The sequence below is a fragment of the Taudactylus pleione genome, unplaced genomic scaffold (genome assembly GCF_031769625.1).
Source record: "Taudactylus pleione unplaced genomic scaffold, aTauple2 ptg000224l, whole genome shotgun sequence".
NCBI lineage: Eukaryota > Metazoa > Chordata > Amphibia > Anura > Myobatrachidae > Taudactylus > Taudactylus pleione.
This window is the reverse complement of record NW_028284626.1, coordinates 464,620-485,580: the sequence shown is the minus strand read 5'-3', so window position 1 is coordinate 485,580 and position 20,961 is coordinate 464,620. Positions and strand designations below refer to the sequence as shown.

Here is a 20,961-nt window from a genome sequence, read left to right as displayed (position 1 = left end):
AGGATCAGGCCAACTGAGTGGTCGTCAGTCCTGTAAAAGGTAAAATGGTGCTAAGGAAAGAAAGTCAGTGCCTCAAGTCTCCCAGGGCAGTGAAGCTCGTGGATGGAGGTATGTCGGCAGGCTAGGAAGCCGGATATATTATTTATTATAAGGATGCAGTACATATGGGCATACTGGAATGATGCTCGGAGGATGATTAGCGGGTGGAGAGTATCCAGCTTAACAGACAAATTGTGTTATCTGGGAGATGCTTTCATGCACTGCAGAAGTGAAGCAGTCACATGGAAGATGCTGGATGAACCAGAGTTTGAAGAATTCGCAGAGGAAGTGAAGACTACAATGGCCCAAATGATACAAGGAAGCCACTGTACAAAGACAGAAGGGCAGGTGCAGGATAAGTTGTCCTCCTGGACAGACCCAGATGAAAGATCCGAAATAGAACTACTGCAACCCGGCCAGACAACCGAGGGGGTTGCCCCAAAATTAACTGTTACCAGTGGAGCGGGGTCATTGTCAGGGGGGCCCCTAAGCCCTCTGGACAAAATGAGCATGGAGGAGTTGGTAGCAGAATGCCAGCTGCGGGGCATCCCTGGCCAATTCGGCACGCGCAGGGAAATCCTTCAGTGTATACTCCAGGACGAGGGGGACCCCACCAAAGCGTTCACTGATTATCGGACATTTATCCTCCATCTCGGCCCACGGATGAGTGTGGGGGAACAGCTGGAGTGTTTGGAGTCGTGCTTTGTTGTGGCAGAAGAAGAGGCCTCAGATCGTGGTCTCCTGGATACCCCAGGCTGGCGGGACCAGTGTTGCAGGGTGAATGCAGAAAGGCACCGCCTGCAACAGCTTCTCCCACTCCCAAAGGACACAGCTGCCCAGTGTACTATACTGGGAGAGGCTAGCGCCCAAGTGAAGGAAGCAGTGCCCATAATACAGGCACCCCAGGAGGAGTCGCACTACACCTTCCCTTTTGCTGAGGTGGAAGATGGAGACCTATTAACCAGCTGCCAGGGGATCTATGAGGACGGTGTCCGAGAGGAGATCACCAAGGTTGGGGGAGTATCATCTCACTTCCCAACCACAAGCATACCAGGCGCAGATGGCATCGTGGTCCAGGCGGTTCAGCATATTCAGCTGGGAGAGGTCCATCATGATGAACTGGCAATGGCAGACTCTTTTATTTCATCGGGGGAGGCTGAGGAGAAAATGCCCAGTGTATGTCCTGCTATCCTAACTCCCCCTGAAGGATATGAAGGATTGTACCCGATCCCCTATTTGGAAACTGAGGAATTGCAGGCAAAATGTTGGTACATACCCTGTGATTTAAATGGAACATGGGTAGCAAAGACTGTTAACCTAACATCAGATCATAAATCAGAAGAGGATTTGTTATCACCCTGTAATAACTCGGACAGTGGTGTGGACTGTAACTATGTGCCAGGGGATTTGCCTGCCCTTAGTAAGATTCCAGCAAATACAGACCAGGTGGATGTCAGGAGACAGCGCTTGCAACCCCTTCTCCCACCCCAGGGAGAAGGCACTGCACCACCCGGCCCCCTGCATCTCACAGAACACGAGGCATTTGTGGAGATAATTTTGGAGTGTTCAGCGGTTAAAACCTGGTGTGGTACCCAACCAGTTATCCAGCCGACCGGGCTAGAAGAGGGAGTTACCAAGGAGGAGGACAGTCCAGAAGAAGTTCCAGGTGAGACTCTGGCTTTTGAGGGGGGAGGGCTGGGACAGGACCAGCCTGTCCTGGTGGCTCCCCTGCAGCCACTAACTGCATTGTTCCATATACAAGGTTCATCCTGGGGCCCGAGCCGTGAGGAGCCCACATGTTGCACTGAAAGTTGTCAGCCCCCCAGTTGGTGTTTGGGGGAGGAAGGAATGGACACTGCCACAGAAGTGCCATGTAAAGAGACCCAATATTTGCCTGCCCCTGGGCAACCGTTACTTGTACAAGGTGGTGAGGGGGAAGGTACCCACTGCCCCTGTGTTCCAGAAGTGAGGGTGTTAGGATGCCCGATTAGTATGATTTGGGGAAAGGGGTGTGATAATGTGAAGGGGGAACACCGAACGTCTGACTTGGGGGAATTGCTAAATCCTCTGGTGGAAAAAGGGGACATGTTATATTGTAATTTTGTACTTGCGGATTGTCTAACTAGGCTGCTTCTCACATCCTGGGTCTTATGTTACATTATTCTGTGGGACACTGGTGGCACACTCACCCACAAGATGCTTTACCCTGCACCCCACCTCGCCCAGTCTGTAATGTGTCCTGATCACCCCTGGGAACAAGGCCTAAAAAGTGGGAGAGGAATGTGAGGACATGAGATGTGTGTTACAAATGTACTGGCAGCATCTCAGTCATTGCAGAGATCAATTTACTTTTTAGTCCTTTTGTGTTCAACTTCCCGTCTCCTAGTGTATGTGTGATCATTCTCAGGACACACATTTCCATTACCATGAATATTATGTACTGTAATAATGTAAGTTATTGAAATGTTTAATACTGGATAAGCCTTGATGTTAGCCTGGTCCATATGTCTGTGTTAGAGCAAGGTGACACCTCCCAGAACAAAAGACCCTCTAAGTTAATTCCCACCTCCCCAGGGGATGCTCAGGATTTACTCCTCCTTCCATTTGCCTGTTTTGTGCTTCACGTGAACCTGGTAGACTGAACGGAACCATCCCAGCAGGTGTTCGTCAGGGAAGTAATACCCAGAGGAGGTAGGAGAAAGTGACAGCATAAGGGACTCGCACCAATCAGGAAACGGTGCAACCCCCCGTGGGAGGTCACAATATCGTGGGAAATTGGAAGATTTTAAAACAGGTCACTGAAGGCAACTTGACATGTTAGTCGCTGACTTTGGCTAAGAGGCCTCGCTCTGCCATGGTACTAGTGGAACGCATCACCAGTTCTGTGGATTTATACTTTGGAAATTCTGCAAGGACCTATACGCTATTCATTGCTGTGTGTTCTGTGATTAGCTTCTACTGTATGGGATCCTGGAATCAATTGTTTGGACCCAGGGACTATCACTGCTGTGTGATCTCTGATAGTTTCTACGTGTGGGGTCCTGGAAGCGATTGAGTGGACATACGCTATGCACTGCTGTGTGATCAGTGATAGTTTCTACTGTGGGGACTGAGGGTCTCTAGCTATTTCGTGGAATTGTTCTGGGACATTATACTCTACTGGGACTGCCTCTGTCTGGACTGCTACCTGTTTATTGCCTGTTCACTGGATTTACTGCTTGTCCTGACATATTATCTATTTCTGTGTGCTGTGGAAAAATAAACCATCACGTTGGTTTCATCTGCTCGGTGTCTGGGTGATTGAGAGAACCCCGTATCCTCACATCCATAAATCGAGAACACAAGATGCAACTTCCTCATTGTTAGAACCGGAAGCCTGCAAACAAACGGCATCAGATTGATACTAAACATGACATGTCCACAGTGTTCTATACCTTTAATATCAAATACATGCATTTCATATAACCAATATCTTTAATATGAACCATATTGTGCAGGAACCTTTTATGTGTGCAAATATGTATATATGTTTGTGGTCGCTAATGTGCGTCTGTATTTTAAACTAAGGAAATGTTCATCAAGGTGTATATACCTCAGTAAGCCCACGCTCGTCCACGTGTACTTAAATTAATGTATATACCATTATCAATGTGTGTTTATTTACAATTATATGTGAGTATGTGTTGTGCTTCTACACAAAGCGCAAAGGGTGCACAGTGTGTAGGGGTCATGTATGGCGCAAACATGCGCTGTATGTGTTTATGTATTTTGGTGTGGGGAACGCAATTGTGCGCATTTGACTGCGCAATCGCAGAGCATCGTCCAATTCGCTCTCCAACACACCCTCGATGATGAGATTGTCAGATAATAATTTGCAAACGATCACAACCAATTATTTGACTTCGACAGTCCACCCTTTGATAGCAAACAATATGCTATCACACTTTGATCTTAACCTTTAGTAGTCATGCATAATAATGTATTATTCAAGGTTATAAACGGTGCGACACAAGTAGGTCACTGAACCGTTAATGCGTTTCAAGAAGGTTGAACAACCCTTATACGCCATCTGCGGATCTATAGGGATCATTGGTGGGATGTGGGATCTCATCGAACCTATAAAGGAAGTTTTGGGGACTTGAGACTACATTATCTAGGATGTTTAATAATACATCTATGCACTACCACACAATTCTATATTCCATTATCTGATGGTACACTCTACTTCAGGTTTGTAATGCAGTTCTACCTTGACCTTTGTATCCATAATATCATTACTTACCACCATCATAATCTCTGTTTGCCCTTGTACATTTTTCACACTTCAATACATTAGGAACACACCGGATACATAAGCCAATTACTAAGATGACAATAAGTATGAGGATCAAGAACTTTCCCACAGTCGCAACCAGTTCCTGGACCCACTCTCCTAGACCGGAGAACCATTTCATAGGGTTCAGCCATGAGAACCACTCCTCTACCTTTTCCTCTACTTCAGCCAGTGAAGCATTATGGTTCTTTCGAAATTCCCATTTCAGCTGCAGAATTTCATCCATCTTAGGGTCACTAGTGTTCTTTGTGATGTACGTGCAGCACTTGACACCAAATTGGGTGGCCAAAGTCACACAGTACCCTCCTGTAACAGCAGTTAAATAATTTAACACTAGTCTATGTTGCACAAGTTCTTTCTTATAAGCCTGTAACTCTTTACCTGTATACCTGAACGTGTCATCATACATCTCGGTGATATCTATTAATTTAGCAAGATCTTGGATGTATCTGAAATTTTTAAGTACCCCGAGCAATCGTGGTGGGATCTAGTGCTACCAAAATTTGGAAACCAGTTGTTTCGCTTATCAACTGTGTAGCTGTATGTATTTCACCAGGTATCATGTTTCTTTTGTCACGGTGTTCATAATGCGTATGAAGATATGGGGATGGTGTGTCTTTATGGATACCAAGCATTTCACCATGTGTAAGGGTCATAACCTCTGGGAGTACCCTTCCCAAGTAGCATAAACATTCAGAATTTGGAGAGAGCCACCTATATGCTTTCCTACCACATATAAAATACACGTCGTCTAGTAATACATAAGGAATAGAATGCATCATTATCATCGGACACATTTCTCTGACAAAGGATCCAACCCCAGACTCTCCCAACTGACTGGTACACGTCTTGGGTTGTACAATAACTACACAGTACCCTTCTGGTACTCTGCCAACCATTACCTTGGTGGAACTAAGTGTATACCTATACCAGAAGTATCTCCCACTGGTAATATTGCGTATAAGTTCACCATCTACTGGTTCATTATCAGCTCTGTGTGAAAAGGTCATTGTCTGATTGTTCCCGGACACCTCCCAATTTCCTGGTTTATTGGAATTGGTGATGTTCAAACATAACAGGGATCTATCCACCTGGTACTGGTGGAGCTTGAAATTTGGAGGCTTGGACATAATATATTTCCCGTCCAGCGTCTTCCCCTTATGTAATCCAAGGACCTCGGAGACATTTAACAGGAATGGTACTAGCCCTACATTATGTTGTCCCTGAGGCACGTGAGAGCACACCCAACATTCAGTCTGGTTTAAGACTTTGCCCACCAATGCATGATAATCCTCTAAAGGGTGCCCACCCCAATACTGGTTATACTTGGTCTGACACCGTTGGAGGCATCTCTCATTGATTAAGGAACCACAATACTCACAAATACAGTATTCCTCAGACAATAACCCTTCACACTGTCTCCGACCTTATAGGATAACGGATCTTTTAGCAATTACTGTACTTGTAATGGTCAGGTACCACCCTTGTGAATGTATTGCTCATTCTCCCGACTCCATGCCATCGACATCACCCTGGACCTCTCACTCCGTAATCTGCCCTCTGCCACAGGAACAGGAAATCCTGAAACAAACTAGATGAAGAGAACCCTGGAAGGGAACAGAAACTCCAACCCAACCCACATTTCCATTGTTGGAAAATTGGGCTGCAAATTTCTATAGCTCAGGTGCTCCACTGCAGCCCCTAACTCTCCCGGAACAGGCTCGCAATCGACAGGTACACGTTATCTGTATCGACTCCGCCTTGTATCTCCAGGTGCTTGCCCTTTCTGCAGTGAGTGGAATGGACCCAGGTATCTCTCTGCTACTTTCAACGATGTTGTACTTGTCTGTAACACTTGATACGGACCTTCCCACCGATCACTCAAACAACCTGAATGTAAGAAATTTCGAATCATAACAAATTCTCCAGGTTTAACGTCATGACAGTTTCTGGCATTTCTGCTTCAGCTGCTGACTCATTTTTATAAGGTAGTTCATCGTAACCTCATTATTTTTAAATCATCCTGTGGACTTATAGTTTGGGAAACAACCACATTTAATAATATCTCAAAGGGGGACAGATTAAGAGGAGGTCTAGGAGTGGTTCTGATGCTATGGAGGACTAGCGGTAAGGCTTCTGGCCATCCTAGTCCCGTCTCAGCCATGATTTTACTCAATTTATTTTTAATCGTGCCGTTTACCCTCTCCACCTTGGCACTGGCTTGTGGTCGATACGGGGTGTGAAGCCTACTATTAATGCCCATTAACTTACACATGTTCTGGAAGACATCACCTGTGAAAAGAGTACTCCTATCACTTTCAATGATCCTAGGGATACCGTATCTGCATACAAACTCCTGAACAACCTTTTTAGCAGTAAACGCAGCAGTATTAGTGGCAGCTGGATATGCCTCTACCCAATTAGAAAATACATCAATATAAACTAATACGTACTTCAGATTCCTGCAAGGTGGTAATTGGATGAAATCAATTTCTATTACCTGAAAAGGTCCGTCTGTTGGAGGGATGTGGGATTGCTCAGAGGGTATTGGCTTTCCGACATTCTTCCTCAAGCAAGTCAGACAAGACATTGCTATCTTTCCAGCTTGAGAAGAGAAACCTGGTGCACACCAATATGCTTTGACTAGCCTGTAAATACCTCTTTTACCCAGGTGAGTCAGACCGTGCGCTGCCTCAGCCAAGCTTGGGTAATATGCCTTGGGAGCAACAGGTCTACCTTGTCCATCTCTCCAGAGTCCGGAGGACTCCTGGATACATCCCTTTGATCTCCAGGCTACCTTTTCCTGAATGGAACACATTTTTTGCATCTCAATTAATTTTTGCGAGTCAATTGTTTGAAAAAGCGTGTGCTACTGGTGTACCCGCTGCTGTCATAAAATTTCTAAGATGCCATAGGGCCCCGAAATCGTGCACTACCCCTAAGGTGTACCTGGAGTCAGTGTAGATGTTAGCTGACTTACCTTCTGCCAGCTCACACTCTCTCCTCAATGCCACCAGCTCAGCCACCTGTGCTGAATGATGTGGACCAAGGGGTTTGGCCTATACGACATCCTCGTTGTTTTCAACAGCATAACCTGTACTTAATTCACCTGTGTCTGTTTGTCTATGACAACTCCCATCCGTATAAAACGTCACCTCTGCATTTTCTAATGGTGTATCACTTGTATATCAGGTCTTGCAGTAAAAGTCTGATTAAAATACTCCATACAATTGTGTGTGTCAATATACCTGCAAAACTCACCTTCGACCAGAGACTCACCTTCCACCCTTTGTGTATTTCGAGACACATAAGGTAAGTACGTTGCTGGATTTAACGAATTGCACTGCTTTATGGTGATGTTTGCAGGTGCTATCAGGGCTAGTTCCCATTTTGTGAACCTAGCTGAGGAAACATGTCTGGTTTGGGCAGAATTCAGCAGAGCAGATACAGCATGTGGTGTATAAACAATCATGTCATGACCTAATATCACATCCTCAGTCTTATCTACCAGTAGAGCAGTTGCTGCTACAGATCTTAAACAGGTTGGGAATGATCTTGCCACAGTGTCCAATTGGGCACTGTAGTATGCTACAGGTCTGCTAGCGTCACCATGTCTTTGTGTGAGGACACCTGCTGCACAGCCCTCAGCTTCCGTACAATATAACTCAAAGGGTTTTTCATAATCTAGTATTCCCAAGGCGGGTGCTTTTGTCAGACTATCCTTAAGATTAAGGAAGGCCTGCTCTGTTTCCTCTGTGAGTAACACGATCGGGTTTTGAGGATGACAACAATTCCAGGTTCTGCAGTATCCACACATGCCCGAGAAGGTACGGATTTGCTGTTGGTTTTGCGGCAGTATCATGGTCTGTATGGCCTGGATTCTGTCAGTCGTCAAGTGTCGTAGTCCCTGGGTTAGACAGTGTCCCAAGTATTTAACCTTAGTCTGACATGGCTGTAATTTGTCCTTTGCAACCTTGTGCCCTGTTTGCGACAGATGAAGCAACAAAAGTTTAGCATCATTTAAACATGACATAAAGGAATCAGAGCATAACAACAAATCGTCTACATATTGTATTAGAACAGATCCACTGGCAGTTAGAAAAGATTGTAAACTGTCGTGTAAGGCCTGAGAGAAGATACTGGGGCTGTCTATGAAGCCCTGGGCCAATCGTGTCCATGTGTATTGTACCCCCCTGTATGTGAAAGTGAATAAATAATGGCCGTCAGGATGAAGAGGGACAGAGAAGAAGGCAGAACAGAGGTCAATGACAGTAAAATGGGTTGCATTTGGTGGGATCTGCATGAGAATGAATTGGCTCTCTACTACCTTATTAACCCCTCTAAGGTCCTGTACTAGCCTATAACATCTCCCACCACTCTTCACAGGAAAGATGAGGCTATTGGCTACACTAGCTGTACGGATTAAAATTTCCTGTTGGAGCAATCTCTTAATTACAGGATACACTTCTAGCTCTACTTCTGGTTTCAACGGGTACTGGGGAATTTTTGGAGCTTGCCTACCACTTTTTAGAATTACCATTACGGGAGCTACATTTACCATTAATCCAGTGTCCTGTCCATCTTTGGTCAAGAAAGAACCCGGTATTTGCGCTAACATCTGCTTTACCTGAGCTGGAGTTTTATCTGTAATCTTAGAGTGAAACATTAGCCTTTGTGGAGTGTCTAATATATCCCTTACCTCATGCGCAACTTTCTCTGGGATATCTAGAAATATACCATCAGGGGTACAATAAATGACACGTCCCATTTTACATAACAAATCTCTTCCCAGTAGGGTAGTAGGGGCAGCTGCTGCCAGGAGGAAAGAATGCCTGGTGTGTAGAGGACTGATCGTAACCTCTGCAGATTCTGTTAAAGATAATGCTGCACTTTACCCGTTACACCCATTGCTGGTACTGTCTTGCTGGTCACCTGTAAATTGGATGGAAAAATAACACTGATCTGGTCACCCCTGTGTCTACAAGAAAAGAATGTTTAGTACCAGCTACCTCAACCATCATTATAGGTTCTTCCCTAGTACTCCTAGTTAACCTGACAGGCTGTAGACTACAGGTGTGACCTGACCCCTAGAGCTGACTATCCTGCTCCAATAAGGCATTTACTGCCACTATGCGAGCAGGTGATTGCTGGAAATTTCCTGCATTCTGGGGATGTTTTGGAGCTCCCGGGTTGAGTGGTCCCTGTTTCCTTATTTTACAGTCCCTAATTAGGTGTCCCCTCTGGTTGCAGTTATAACACCTTCGTGGTTGGTATGGTCTGAGAGGTTGTTGTAATGTGGTTTGGGGAGTGTTGGAAGAAAGAGGTTGAGGATGTAGATATGGGGGTTGTGACTGTGTGTGGTATGTGTTCTGAGGCAAGGTATGTGTTTTGTTGCCGCAATGTGTGGTAAGGCTGTGTAATTTGTGACTGCGCAGGTTGATATGTATTGAGGACTTGTAGCTGCGCAGGTGGATAAGTGTCTGGTGGCTGTGGGTGCATTGTTTCAAGAGCTTGAATGCTAACAGCCATTAGCTTCTCACTCTGGGTTTCACGCTTCCTGAGGATATTTTTATCATGTTCAATTGCAGTTTCCCTGAGGGTGTCTACCGTAATTCCCCTCCACCCAGGAGTTGAGGTCTGAACCCTGGTCTTTAGATTGTCTTTTAGACCATCCATAAGTACCGTGATGACCATTTCCCTGTAGTGTGTGTTGTCTTTTATGTTCTCTATCCCTTTGTACTGTGTAATAGTCTGCAGCCCTCTGGAGAAATAATCTTCTGCAGATTCACTCTCATCCTGTTTAATTGTAAAAATTTTACTCCAGTTAACTACTACTGGAATATATACGGCCAATTGGGTGATTATGTGGGTTATGTTATCCTGATTACTTCAGTTAAGGTACCACCTCCATCCAATACACAGGCTTTGATTAAACTTTTTCACGTCGGTATTGTGTGGAAGACAGGCCCGTAATACCACTCGCCAAACCTTGTTGGTTGGCTCATGAGCATTACCTAAATTATTTATAAATTTCTGGCATTTAGCTAAATCTTTTTTTGGGTCGGGGAAATCTGTCATTATGGAATGTAACTCCGCTCTCGTCCATGGACAATGTATTGCTACATCCCTTGTGGCCACTACACCATTTGCGTCCAGATTCCCATTGGGAACCGTTATTTTCCAGACGGGATGGATCCCTACCACATAGTTACCTTTGGCCTTGCTACCTGATGGGGGGTTCAGCCTACTACTGCTACGTATAGTATTAACAACTTCCGCTACTGTTACAGCGAGTGTTAATACTTCCTGTACTACCACTGATGGGGCCACCCCTGCTGCAGGCATTGGTGAAGCCACCAATACCTCCGGCACTGGTGGAGCCACTACCTGTTCTTGTGATGGTGTAAAATTTAACATCTGGGTAGCATGGGAAATGGCGGACATAACAACAGGTTCATCATCTGCATTATAAACATTTTCCTTATAGTTACTCAGGATTGGGTACAAGTTACTTATTAAATTTTTATGATTTTTGAGATTAGCTGTACCTTCATCCGCATAGGACGGAGGAGGTGCGCATGCGCTACTAACATTACCTTCGGCAACGCTACCTTGCTGTACGTGCACGCTCCCTTGCGTCACACGCACAACGCTGTTAATAGGGGCTGATGGCTACCTTGCCGTGCGTGCGCGATCCCCTGCATGTGCACGCTACGCTAGTTTGCGCACCACTAAGCCACGTATTTCCCTCCTGCTGCCACAACTTCAAGCAATCATTATACTTTATGCTTTTCTTCATGGATTTCACCACACAGATGCTATCCCTGACATTGTTCAATATCTCCACATCAAAAGGTTTGCCACACTTTCTCGTCATCTTAATCCATACATCACAGTACGCAGTTGCATACGCACCGTACTTTGTATACATTATATGCCGTGCCTAACCTGTCGGCCCTTCCAAAAGCAGCGCATCGTCGACCATCCCCAAGGACTGCTTAGTGCCCATCTGGGGAAACCTCTAACACAGCTTAGGTAACGTGGACCGGTGAACGATTCAAGAGCTAACATTCACGCACTCCTTCCCGCTGTGCACAACCAGCCCGCTAAGCGTAATGGACAGCATGCACAACGAGGAGCAAAACTTATGCCTATGCAACTATCCTGCCTTCTGGATAGGTAACACACACTAGTCATATCCACTAGGGAACACACAGTACCCCTAGACAGTGGGAACACACAGTACCCCACAACAAATCCCTTTTCGAGTACTTTGCACTGCTAGCATTTAAGGGTTCCAATAACCCTTACCCATTTTCAGTGATTTCCCCCACCACAACTCAATTCACAATCAGGGCTTGCCCTAACCGTGCGGTTCAATCACAATGCTCAACGGAATGGGTATGAAATCCCGGCTGCCACATGGCCGGGAGTTTGATTCCCAGCAGCAGCAGCCCGACAAAAGAGCAGAGCCCGGCAGCAGAAGACCGACAGCTCTGGAAATCCCGATCGTCCCTAGGTAAGTATCTACTATGCTAAACTAACCCCCTAATCCTCCTTTAGGGTGCCTAACCCTAATCCCCCTTCCCCGCCGCCGAAAGTCCCGGGGGGGTGCCTAACCCTCCCTCCCCCTAGCCTAACCCTCCAGGGGGGGTGCCTGACCCTAATACCCCCCCCCAGGTGCCCTAAACCTAACCCTCCCCCTGCGGCTGTCCGCTCGCGGCACCCCGCATCCCTTCGATTGGTATGCCGGGCGCCGGTCTCCCGGTGTCAGGACAATGACTGGCATCTAGAAATAGACGCCGGTCATTTTTCCCACGCCAGCATATAGCAGCCGGGAAGCCGGCTGTCGGGATTCCGGCAACCGGTTTCCCGATTGTATACCTGCTCAACAACCCTAACTGATCACTGAATTTTGCAATCACACTGAGAGCTGATCGAAAACCTTGTTTTCTTCAAGGTACAAAAGCACTGTCCTTCCTGCAATACACCAGTTATGTGTACAATCCTAGGGAACACTCAGTAAACCTAGCAAATAGGAAACACAGTACCCCTATTCTAACCACAATATGTCTATCATGCACCTTTTCTGCACAGAAAAGAAAATAAACCTCCCAGATATGGCAGTATGAGACTGAAGACAATGTAATCGCGCTATCAATACAACAATGCATTCAAAACAATTTGTTTGAACACGTGGCAGCAATACCGGAAGTACGTATATGCTATTGTGCTAATCTCACTTTAGCGTCGAGACATATATGAAAGAAATAGATTTTTCTCTCCCGTCCCCAGGTTCCTAGCCAGCGCTCCTTGAAATCACACAATAACGGGTCTCTGTTTCACAACACTAGATGGTGCAGGTTTAAACACATCGCGTTTCTTCCTGCAATATGGCGCCGTCCACCCTTTGTTGAGAGACCGAGGACCAGATACCGTGTGATTTCTTGGTAGCTTGACTTCACTATGAGCCCCTAATCTATGGATACCTCTAAATCGCTAGTCGCTTATTAGCGCTGGAAGTCGCTAAATAAATAATTGTTGTCCAGCCCAATGTGTGGTTCCAAAGCACATAAAATTATATTATTCAACAAAAGAAAAAATACGCGCTTTGATCCAGACAATGAGCGCAAATAATTATAATACAAGGTACAGCCAAATACATACGCATGCGCCCTGGATCCAGGTCACCAGCCGATCAGTCCTGATGTCTGCAGTCATTAAATGGGTAACGACTGAGGACTAGCCCATGGGTGCAATTATATATACTCTTACAAGAAGTGGCAACACAATGGGAACAGACAAACACTGTTTCATTGGTTCTTGTTCCAGATTAATCATTTTATTGGACAGTTCATATGGTGTCATTAGGGGTATGGCTTGATCTTGCAGTTCCTTTGTGTAGTCTTCCCGCCAGAAAACTGGTATAAAATAGCTAAGACACTACATAGAACATTTCAATATCTAACCATAATCTCTATGATCCATAATTCGAGAACACAAGATGCGACTTCCACATTGTTAGAACCGGAAGCCTGCAGACAAACAGGGCATCAGATTGATACTAAACATGACATGTCCACAGTGTTCTATACCAATAATATCAAATACATGCATTTCATATCATAACCAATATCTTTAATATGAACCTTATTGTGCAGGAACCTTTTATGTGTGCAAATATGTATATATATTTGTGGTCGCTAATGTGCGTCTGTATTTTAAACTAAGGAAATGTTCATCAAGGTGTATATACCTCAGTAAGCCCACGTGCGTCCACATGTACTTAAATTAATGTATATACCATTATCAATGTGTGTTTATTTACAATTATATGTATGTGTTGTGCTTCTACACACAGCGCAAGGAGTGCACAGTGTGTAGGGGTCATGTACGGCGGAAACGTGCGCTGTCGGTGTTTATGTATTTTGATGTGGGGAACGCAATTGTGCGCATTGGACTGCGCAGTCGCAAAGCATCGTCCGATTCGCTCTCCAACAGACCCTCGACGATGAGATCGTCCGATAATAATTTGCAAATGATCACAACCAATTATTTGACTTCGACATTAGTAACGGTCAGTGCAGGTACATTGTGACAGTTGGAGGTTATTAGTAACGGCCAGTGCAGGTGCAGTGTGACAGTTGGAGGAAATCAGTGGTGGTGCAGTGTGACGCAGGAAATCAGTAAATGTCAGTGCAGATTCAGTGTGACAGTTGAAGGTAATTAGTAACAGTCAGTGCAGTGTGACAGTTGGAGGATATTAGTAACTGTCAGTGCAGTGTGACAGTTGATCTTCTGACTCACTGCTCTCCCGTTGGAGCTCTGCCTGCCCCCCTCTGGTACATATCAGCCTGTACCTTGAAATAAGTGCTGTTTTAGGCACTGGAAGCCATCCAGAGCGAACTTGCTTAAACTAAAATTTCAAATCAGAGACTCCACGGCCTACTTGGTAGGCACCATGTTAGGTCTCCAAGGCCCTCACGACCTTCAGACTTATCCAGAAACTTAATCCTGTTCAAACTACACCAAAATGCTTAATTTAGTGGAGCTAGGTATAAAACTCTGGCCGTCTATAAAGGACAAACCGACAAAAACACACTTTCTCACTTATTATATAGATATGGTTTTTAGAGAAGCTGTAGTTAGTCTTCCACACTGATATTCTTCTGTTTTACTTATGTATTGTATCATTTATTGGTATTTACGTGTTATTTTTTTGTTTTGTGTGTTTTTTAAGGTAAAGAAATGACTGATCTAAAGGCAAAAGATATAGAGGGAGAAGAGGAGGCATATATGATTGGTAGTCAGCAGTTTAAAGAAGAGGAAATCACTACATGTGTCAGTGCAGGTAAATAACAAACACTTATTACTGAAGAGTCATATTTTCCCTTTGTGCAGTCACTACAACAATCTCTTATCCTGCACCCTCCACTGTCAGTACAAACTAATGAGGGAAATATATCTGCCCAGTTGGGGAGTCAGGAGCCATCGGCCCCTATTATATTCCTGCTCTCCTCACAATGCCACTGTGTGTTACCAGCCCAGAGATCTGACCAGTCCCCTCCCCACACTATCTGGTGTATCTCATACATAAGGAGCCATCAGCCCCTATTATACTCCTGCTCTCCCACTCACATCATGTCACTGTGTGTTACCAGCCCAGAGGTCTGACCAGTCTCCTCCTCACACTCTCTGGTGTATCTCATACATCAGGACACATCAGCCCCTATTTCTCCTTCATCCACTAGGGGACACTGGAGTCTCAGTACAGTGGGGTATAGATGTGGGATAACCGGGAGCTGGCACTTTAATAAATATGAATAGTAGCTTGCTCCTCCCTCTCTATACCCCCCTACAGGTCATTCTTAATTTTGTGTCAAGAGAGCTGGTCACATACAAAGAGCTCTCTGCTAAAAATCAAGGATCCTCGATCAGCAAGAGGATCAGACAGGCAGCTCCCTGCCTGTCTGCTTCATTGGAGCTGCCGGGGAGACCTCACGCTGCTTGTGGCGTGCGTTGGAGTCTTCAGATACAGAGACCACTGTCTCTGGGGGTTACCTAGACGAGCTGCGTGCAGCGCTCATCGCGGTCCCCCATTAGCTCAGCCCGCCGCCAGCAGCATTTGGCAGCAAGCAGGTTAGTGACTCCTGGCACTCTGAGTAGCAGGGTGGCTAGGAAAAAATGACAGGCGGGCATTAAAAAGCAGCAACTTGATACAGCGCTGAAAGGCGCGAGAATGCAGGGGGTGGATCCTAACACACAGTTCTGCTCCTGCCTCCCAGCTGCCCCAGCGCTCCCAGAAAGAGGCTGGTGGCCATTTTAGAAGACACAGGCTGCTGACAAATGCAGAAAAGAGACCTGTCTGCCCAGATTGTGACTGCACGGTGAGGTTAGACTTGTGAAGAGCAGGTCAGACTGTGTTTACACAGCGTTTAAAGCACAGTATATTGTGTTACACAGCGCTGGTCTCTGCATCAGCGCTGGCTGGGCTGGGTTAATAGCATAATCTCCCTCTATGCCCTTAATCTCTTCTTTCTAAACAGTCTCTCTGTCTGTGTTTGTGTGTATCACTACATTTTCTCTGTGTGTGTGTGTGAACAGTGAATTGGTAACATGACTTCAAAGGGGTCTAAGGCTGCACAAAAAGCTTTCTCCCGTAAGAATTGTGCAGAGAAGTTTACACAGGGACTATCATCCACTTCCCTGTTGTGTGAGAAGTGTGGTTCAGAAACACAGACTGCAGCATCCCCACAACACCCTATTTGGGCTGATCAAATTACATCAGTCATGTCTCAAATGTCTGCTGAGCTTGAAGCTTCTCGCAGGGAGAGAGAGGTTGAATTTGAGAGGTCCGCCTTCTCTGAACCAGACTGGGCGTGGTCTTTAGCCAAGTCTGTAGAAGGGCTCACAAGGGTTATGTCAGCCCAGGTTCCTCCTGTGGCAGAATCCTCTAGTGTCCCTGCTAGGAGACTAATACCGAATCCCCTTATGTGGGATGATCCGGAAGAGGACGGCATGCCTGATACAGAGGAAGGGGAGTTACAGGACCATATAGAGGAACAGGCGCCAGAGGAAGCGGAGCCTTTATCTCAGGGTGTAGAGGCGCTGATTGCAGCTATATGCCAGGTGTTACATGTTGAGGACATGGACCCTGTGGAAGTTAGGCCGTCTATCTTTAATAAGAAACAAAGACTAGCAGCCTCCTTTCCAGTGTCTGAGGAATTGGACGAGATCCTTACCTCAGTGTGAAAACACCCAGATAAAAAGTTGCAGATCTCGCATAAACTTTTATCCTACTATCCCTTTCCTGCAGAGAGAAGGAAATTATGCGAAACACCTCCTTCAGTGGACCCTTCAGTGTCACGTCTGTCTAAAAAGACGGTGCTCCCTGTTCCAGGAGCAGTTTCTTTAAAGGAGTCTTCTGACAGGAAGTTAGAAACTACCTTAAAGTCTATGTACACTGTAGCGGGGGTGTCCCTTCAACCCGCTTTAGTCAGCTGTTGGGTCAACAAGGCGGTGGAAGCTTGGGCTATGCAGCTTGCTGAGGGCCTTAAGACTGGTGTTCCGGCTGATGATCTGGTTCCTCTAGCGGAACAGATTGTCCCGGTTTCAGGGGACAGACCAGAAGTCCTGGGTGTGGACGCAGGCTCCAGCCATCACGCTCCACTGGACCGCCAGGGACACTATGGTGCGGAAAACCAGCGTCCCGAGGGTTAATGACCAGGCAGGGGAGACAGCCCCTCAGCTCGGCTTTCCACTGAGGTCTGGCTTTGCTGAGCTGCTCTCCTCTGCCCACGCCCCCTCTGAGGTCTCCGGCGGCCATTTAGTCACAGCTCTCTCAGGACAGCATGAGGTCCAGTCCCCCTACATACTTCGCCCTTGGGTCAGCGTATGTAGCACTATTGCCTAACACACTGAGTCTGCGGTGTTGATTATAGTGCCATTGTGCAGGTTTCTTTCTACATTGTATGTGACTTATGCTGGTGTGGTCTATTTTTTTCACAAAACTGTCAGCATATATATATACCTTTTCTCTGATTCATGCCCTATCCTACAAGTGTAGTCAGGGTGTTTCTAATATCTCACATATATAAAGCTAAGTATTTGTGAGAATTGTCACATACTTTTGTGTGTTGCACTGTGCCATATCTGGCAGGGGAAACCCGTGCAGGTGCAGTCCGACAACTCCACCACCTACATCAACCTTGAAGGAGGCACTCGAAGTGAGGCAGCAATGACAGAGATGTCACGCATTCTGACATGAGCAGAAGGTCATCTCCCGGCCATATCGGCAGCGTTCATACTGGGAGTTCTCAATTGGGAAGCAGACTTCCTCAGCCATCATGACGTGCATCCTCGGGGAATGGTCTCCTCACCAAGAGGTGTTTCAACTCCTAGTAGACAAGTGGGACCTCCCAGAGGAGGACCTGATGCCTTCCCGTCACAATCACAAGCTGCCTGTGTACGGGTCCAGAACAAGAGATGCCGAGGCTATCTTGGTAGACGCTCTGTCAGTAAAGTGGACCTTCCACTTTGCGTACCAGTGTCCTCAAGTCTCCCTTCTTCCTTGAGTTCTAAGGAAGTTCAAACAAGACGGAGGCAATGTCCTGCTGGTGGCTCCAGCATGGCCCAGACGTCATTGGTACTCAGATCTTCAGAGTCTCTCCATAGACACTCCGTTACTGTTGCCTCAATGTCCGGACCTGTTGTCTCGGGTCCTTGCCTTTACCCGGACCTGGGTCGTCTGTGTTTGACGGCGTGGCTCTTGAGACATCCCTCCTAAGGTCCAGAGAATTCTCCAGCTCTATAGTTAACACTATGCTTAGAGCTCATAAGCCAGCCTCTGCTCTGATCTACCACAGAGTGTGGCATACATATTTTTGATGGTGTCGTCCCCGAGTTTGCGATCCCCAGGTGTTTCGGATTTCCAGAATTCTGGCCTTTCTTCAAGCGGGATTGGATCTTGGGCTCTGCCTAGTTTCCCTGAAAGTGCATGTCTCTGCTCTTTTGGTGTGGTTTCAATTAAGGATTGCTCCTCTACCAGACATCTGCACCTTCCTTCAGGGTGTCCTCCGGATTCAGCCTCCCTTTGTCCACCCAGTGACTCCTTGGGATTTGGCTATAGTGCTTAGGGCTCTCCATTTGAACCTCTGACTTCAGTGGAACTCACAAGGTTTGACAGCAAAGACTCTATTCCTTCTGGCCATTGCTTCCGCCAGAAGGGTGTCAGATTTAGGGGCACTCTCCTGTCTCTCCCCATTTCTGATATTTTACAGGGACAGGGCTGTGCTTCGGACTCGCCCTGGTTTCCTCTTTAAGGTTGTTTCTAGTTTTCACATTAATGAAGAAATTGTAGTCCCGGCCTTTAAATCTCTATACCTCTCGGTTGGTGAGGCCTCTTTGGATGTGGTCCGTGCCCTCAGGATTTACCTGGACCGTACCAGTTCCCTTAGGAAATCGGACTCCTTGTTTATGCTCTATGGATTTCACAAGAAGGGATGGCCAGCCAGTAAACAAACATTGGCTAGATGGCTTCGTACGGCTCAGAGGCTTACACTCAGGAGGGCCTTCCTATCCCGCCCTGTTACTGCTCATTCTGCTCGGTCTGTGGGTCCCTCGTGGGCAGCTCCGCTGTGGCGCCTCGGCTGTTCAGCTTTGTAAGGCGGTCATGTGGTCTTCTGTTCAGACCTTTCTAAGGTTCTATGCCTTTGATACCTTTGCCTCTCAGGATGCTTCCTTTGGGCGCCGGATTCTCCTCTCAGCGCAGGAGCATCCCCACCCTTAAAAGGATTGCTTTGGGACATCCCCAAGGTCTCCCTGTGGAGCCTATGGACCCTGAAGAAGAAAATGAGTTATGGTAAGAACTTACGTTTAACTCTTTCTTCAAAGTCCATAGGATCCACAGGGCACCCGCCCTGACGCACCTGGCTTCAAATAGGTTGTTTCTGGTCACCGTTTTCCCGTCTCCTCTATGAGTGTGTGGACCCTATGGACTTTGAAGAAAGAGAGTTAACAAAGGTAAGTTCTTACCATAACTCTCATTTTTAGGAGCCATCCCAGTACCTCAGTGCGGAGGGGGATTAAGCCTGGCGGCTGCAGCGATGCTGTGAGAGTTACTGTGTTCGGGACTCTAGTCCTAGATGCAGGGATACGATCTATAGACCTGGAGCCTCGCTCACAATACCCCACCACTGGTTTGTTTGGTATGAAATTCTGATACAATTGTAATATTTAACCACTTAACTTTTTTTTTTTTTCTCTAAAAACCGCTCCAAAATTGTCGTTTTTTTTTGTTTTTGTTTTTTTTATTACAAATCTTAAAAAAAAAAAAATTTCAAACACAGGAACATCAGAACCACCATTGTGACACTCGATTTGAGAATGGATCGAGGCACAAGGTACGTTAGGTGCGTGAGGTTAATTTACTTTTTACCAGCAGCTGCTAATCTTTGCAGCCGCTGGGTGGGGGGGGTCCTGCTTTGCTGACCGATCAGCAGTGATCGGTAGCACAGCAGACACAGAGGGAGAGGGTGCAGGCAAGCAGAGGAACCGGGATTCTCTTCCTGCATCTGCCCTCATGTTTATCTGACTGGTTGAGATTTTACAACCAGAGCAGATAAAGAACTGCCAGGCAAGTGGTTAAAAGTATCATTGCACTTACCTCTTCCCTGGTGGTCCAGGGGTATTTGGGTCCCTTTTTGGGACTCTGGTCTTCCCCCTCCCAGGGAATCAGAGTGGCCTCCCATGCAGCCTCCTGCAATGACATGAGGAGATGCAGGGAGAGCTAGCCAGCACAGCCACCTGATTATTTTCTTGGAGCTCCAAGGAGATGACACTCGGTGGCCAAGGAGGCTGTTGTCTGGGGATCTTTTCTCCCTGCCTCTGGGCCCACATTCAGAGAGCGTGGTAGTTTCCATGCAGAATTCTGGAAGTAAATTTTTAGTGGTCACCCCCAGACTTGCTGGCACCTGGGCTGCTGTTACCTTATTGTTTGTTTTGCATTTCTCCTGGACGCTCCTTAGGTATTTTTCTCTGATGTCTGGATGTGCGGACCCTAGACATTCAGTCTCACAGATCTGTACTGTCACACTGCTGGGGATGTGGGGACCCTAGACGTATTACATATCTGTCCTGTCACACTGCTGGGGATATGGGGACCCTAGACATAGTATCACATATCTGCCCTGTCACACTGCTGGGGATGTGGTGACCCTAGATGTGAGGATACGGGGTTCTCTCAATCACCCAGACACCGAGCAGATGAAACCAACGTGATGGTTTATTTTTCCACAGCACACAGAAATAGATAATATGTCAGGACAAGCAGTAAATCCAGTGAACGGGCAATAAACAGGTAGCAGTCCAGACAGAGGCAGTCCCAGTAGAGTATAATGTCCCAGAACAATTCCACGAAATAGCTAGAGACCCTCAGTCCCCACAGTAGAAACTATCACTGATCACGCAGCAGTGCATAGCGTATGTCCACTCAATCGCTTCCAGGACCCCACACGTAGAAACTATCAGAGATCACACAGCAGTGATAGTCCCTGGGTACAATCAAGCATTTCCAGGACCCCATACAGTAG

The 20,961-nt window shown here is 46.5% G+C and overlaps 2 protein-coding genes across 3 annotated transcripts in view; one reads left to right on the top strand and one right to left on the bottom strand.

Moving 5' to 3' along the window:
• LOC148517294 (uncharacterized) overlaps nt 1-20,961 on the bottom strand; it is a 193,337-nt gene that overhangs the window by 94,319 nt on the left and 78,057 nt on the right. The gene's annotated exons all lie outside the window — the stretch shown is intronic.
• LOC148517297 (uncharacterized) overlaps nt 1-20,961 on the top strand; it is a 34,092-nt gene that overhangs the window by 4,990 nt on the left and 8,141 nt on the right. For both annotated transcript variants that reach the window (XM_088478866.1, XM_088478865.1), the window contains exon 2: nt 14,613-14,723. In XM_088478866.1, coding sequence (XP_088334992.1) covers nt 14,613-14,723 — 111 coding nt within the window. The remainder of the gene's footprint in view (nt 1-14,612; nt 14,724-20,961) is intronic.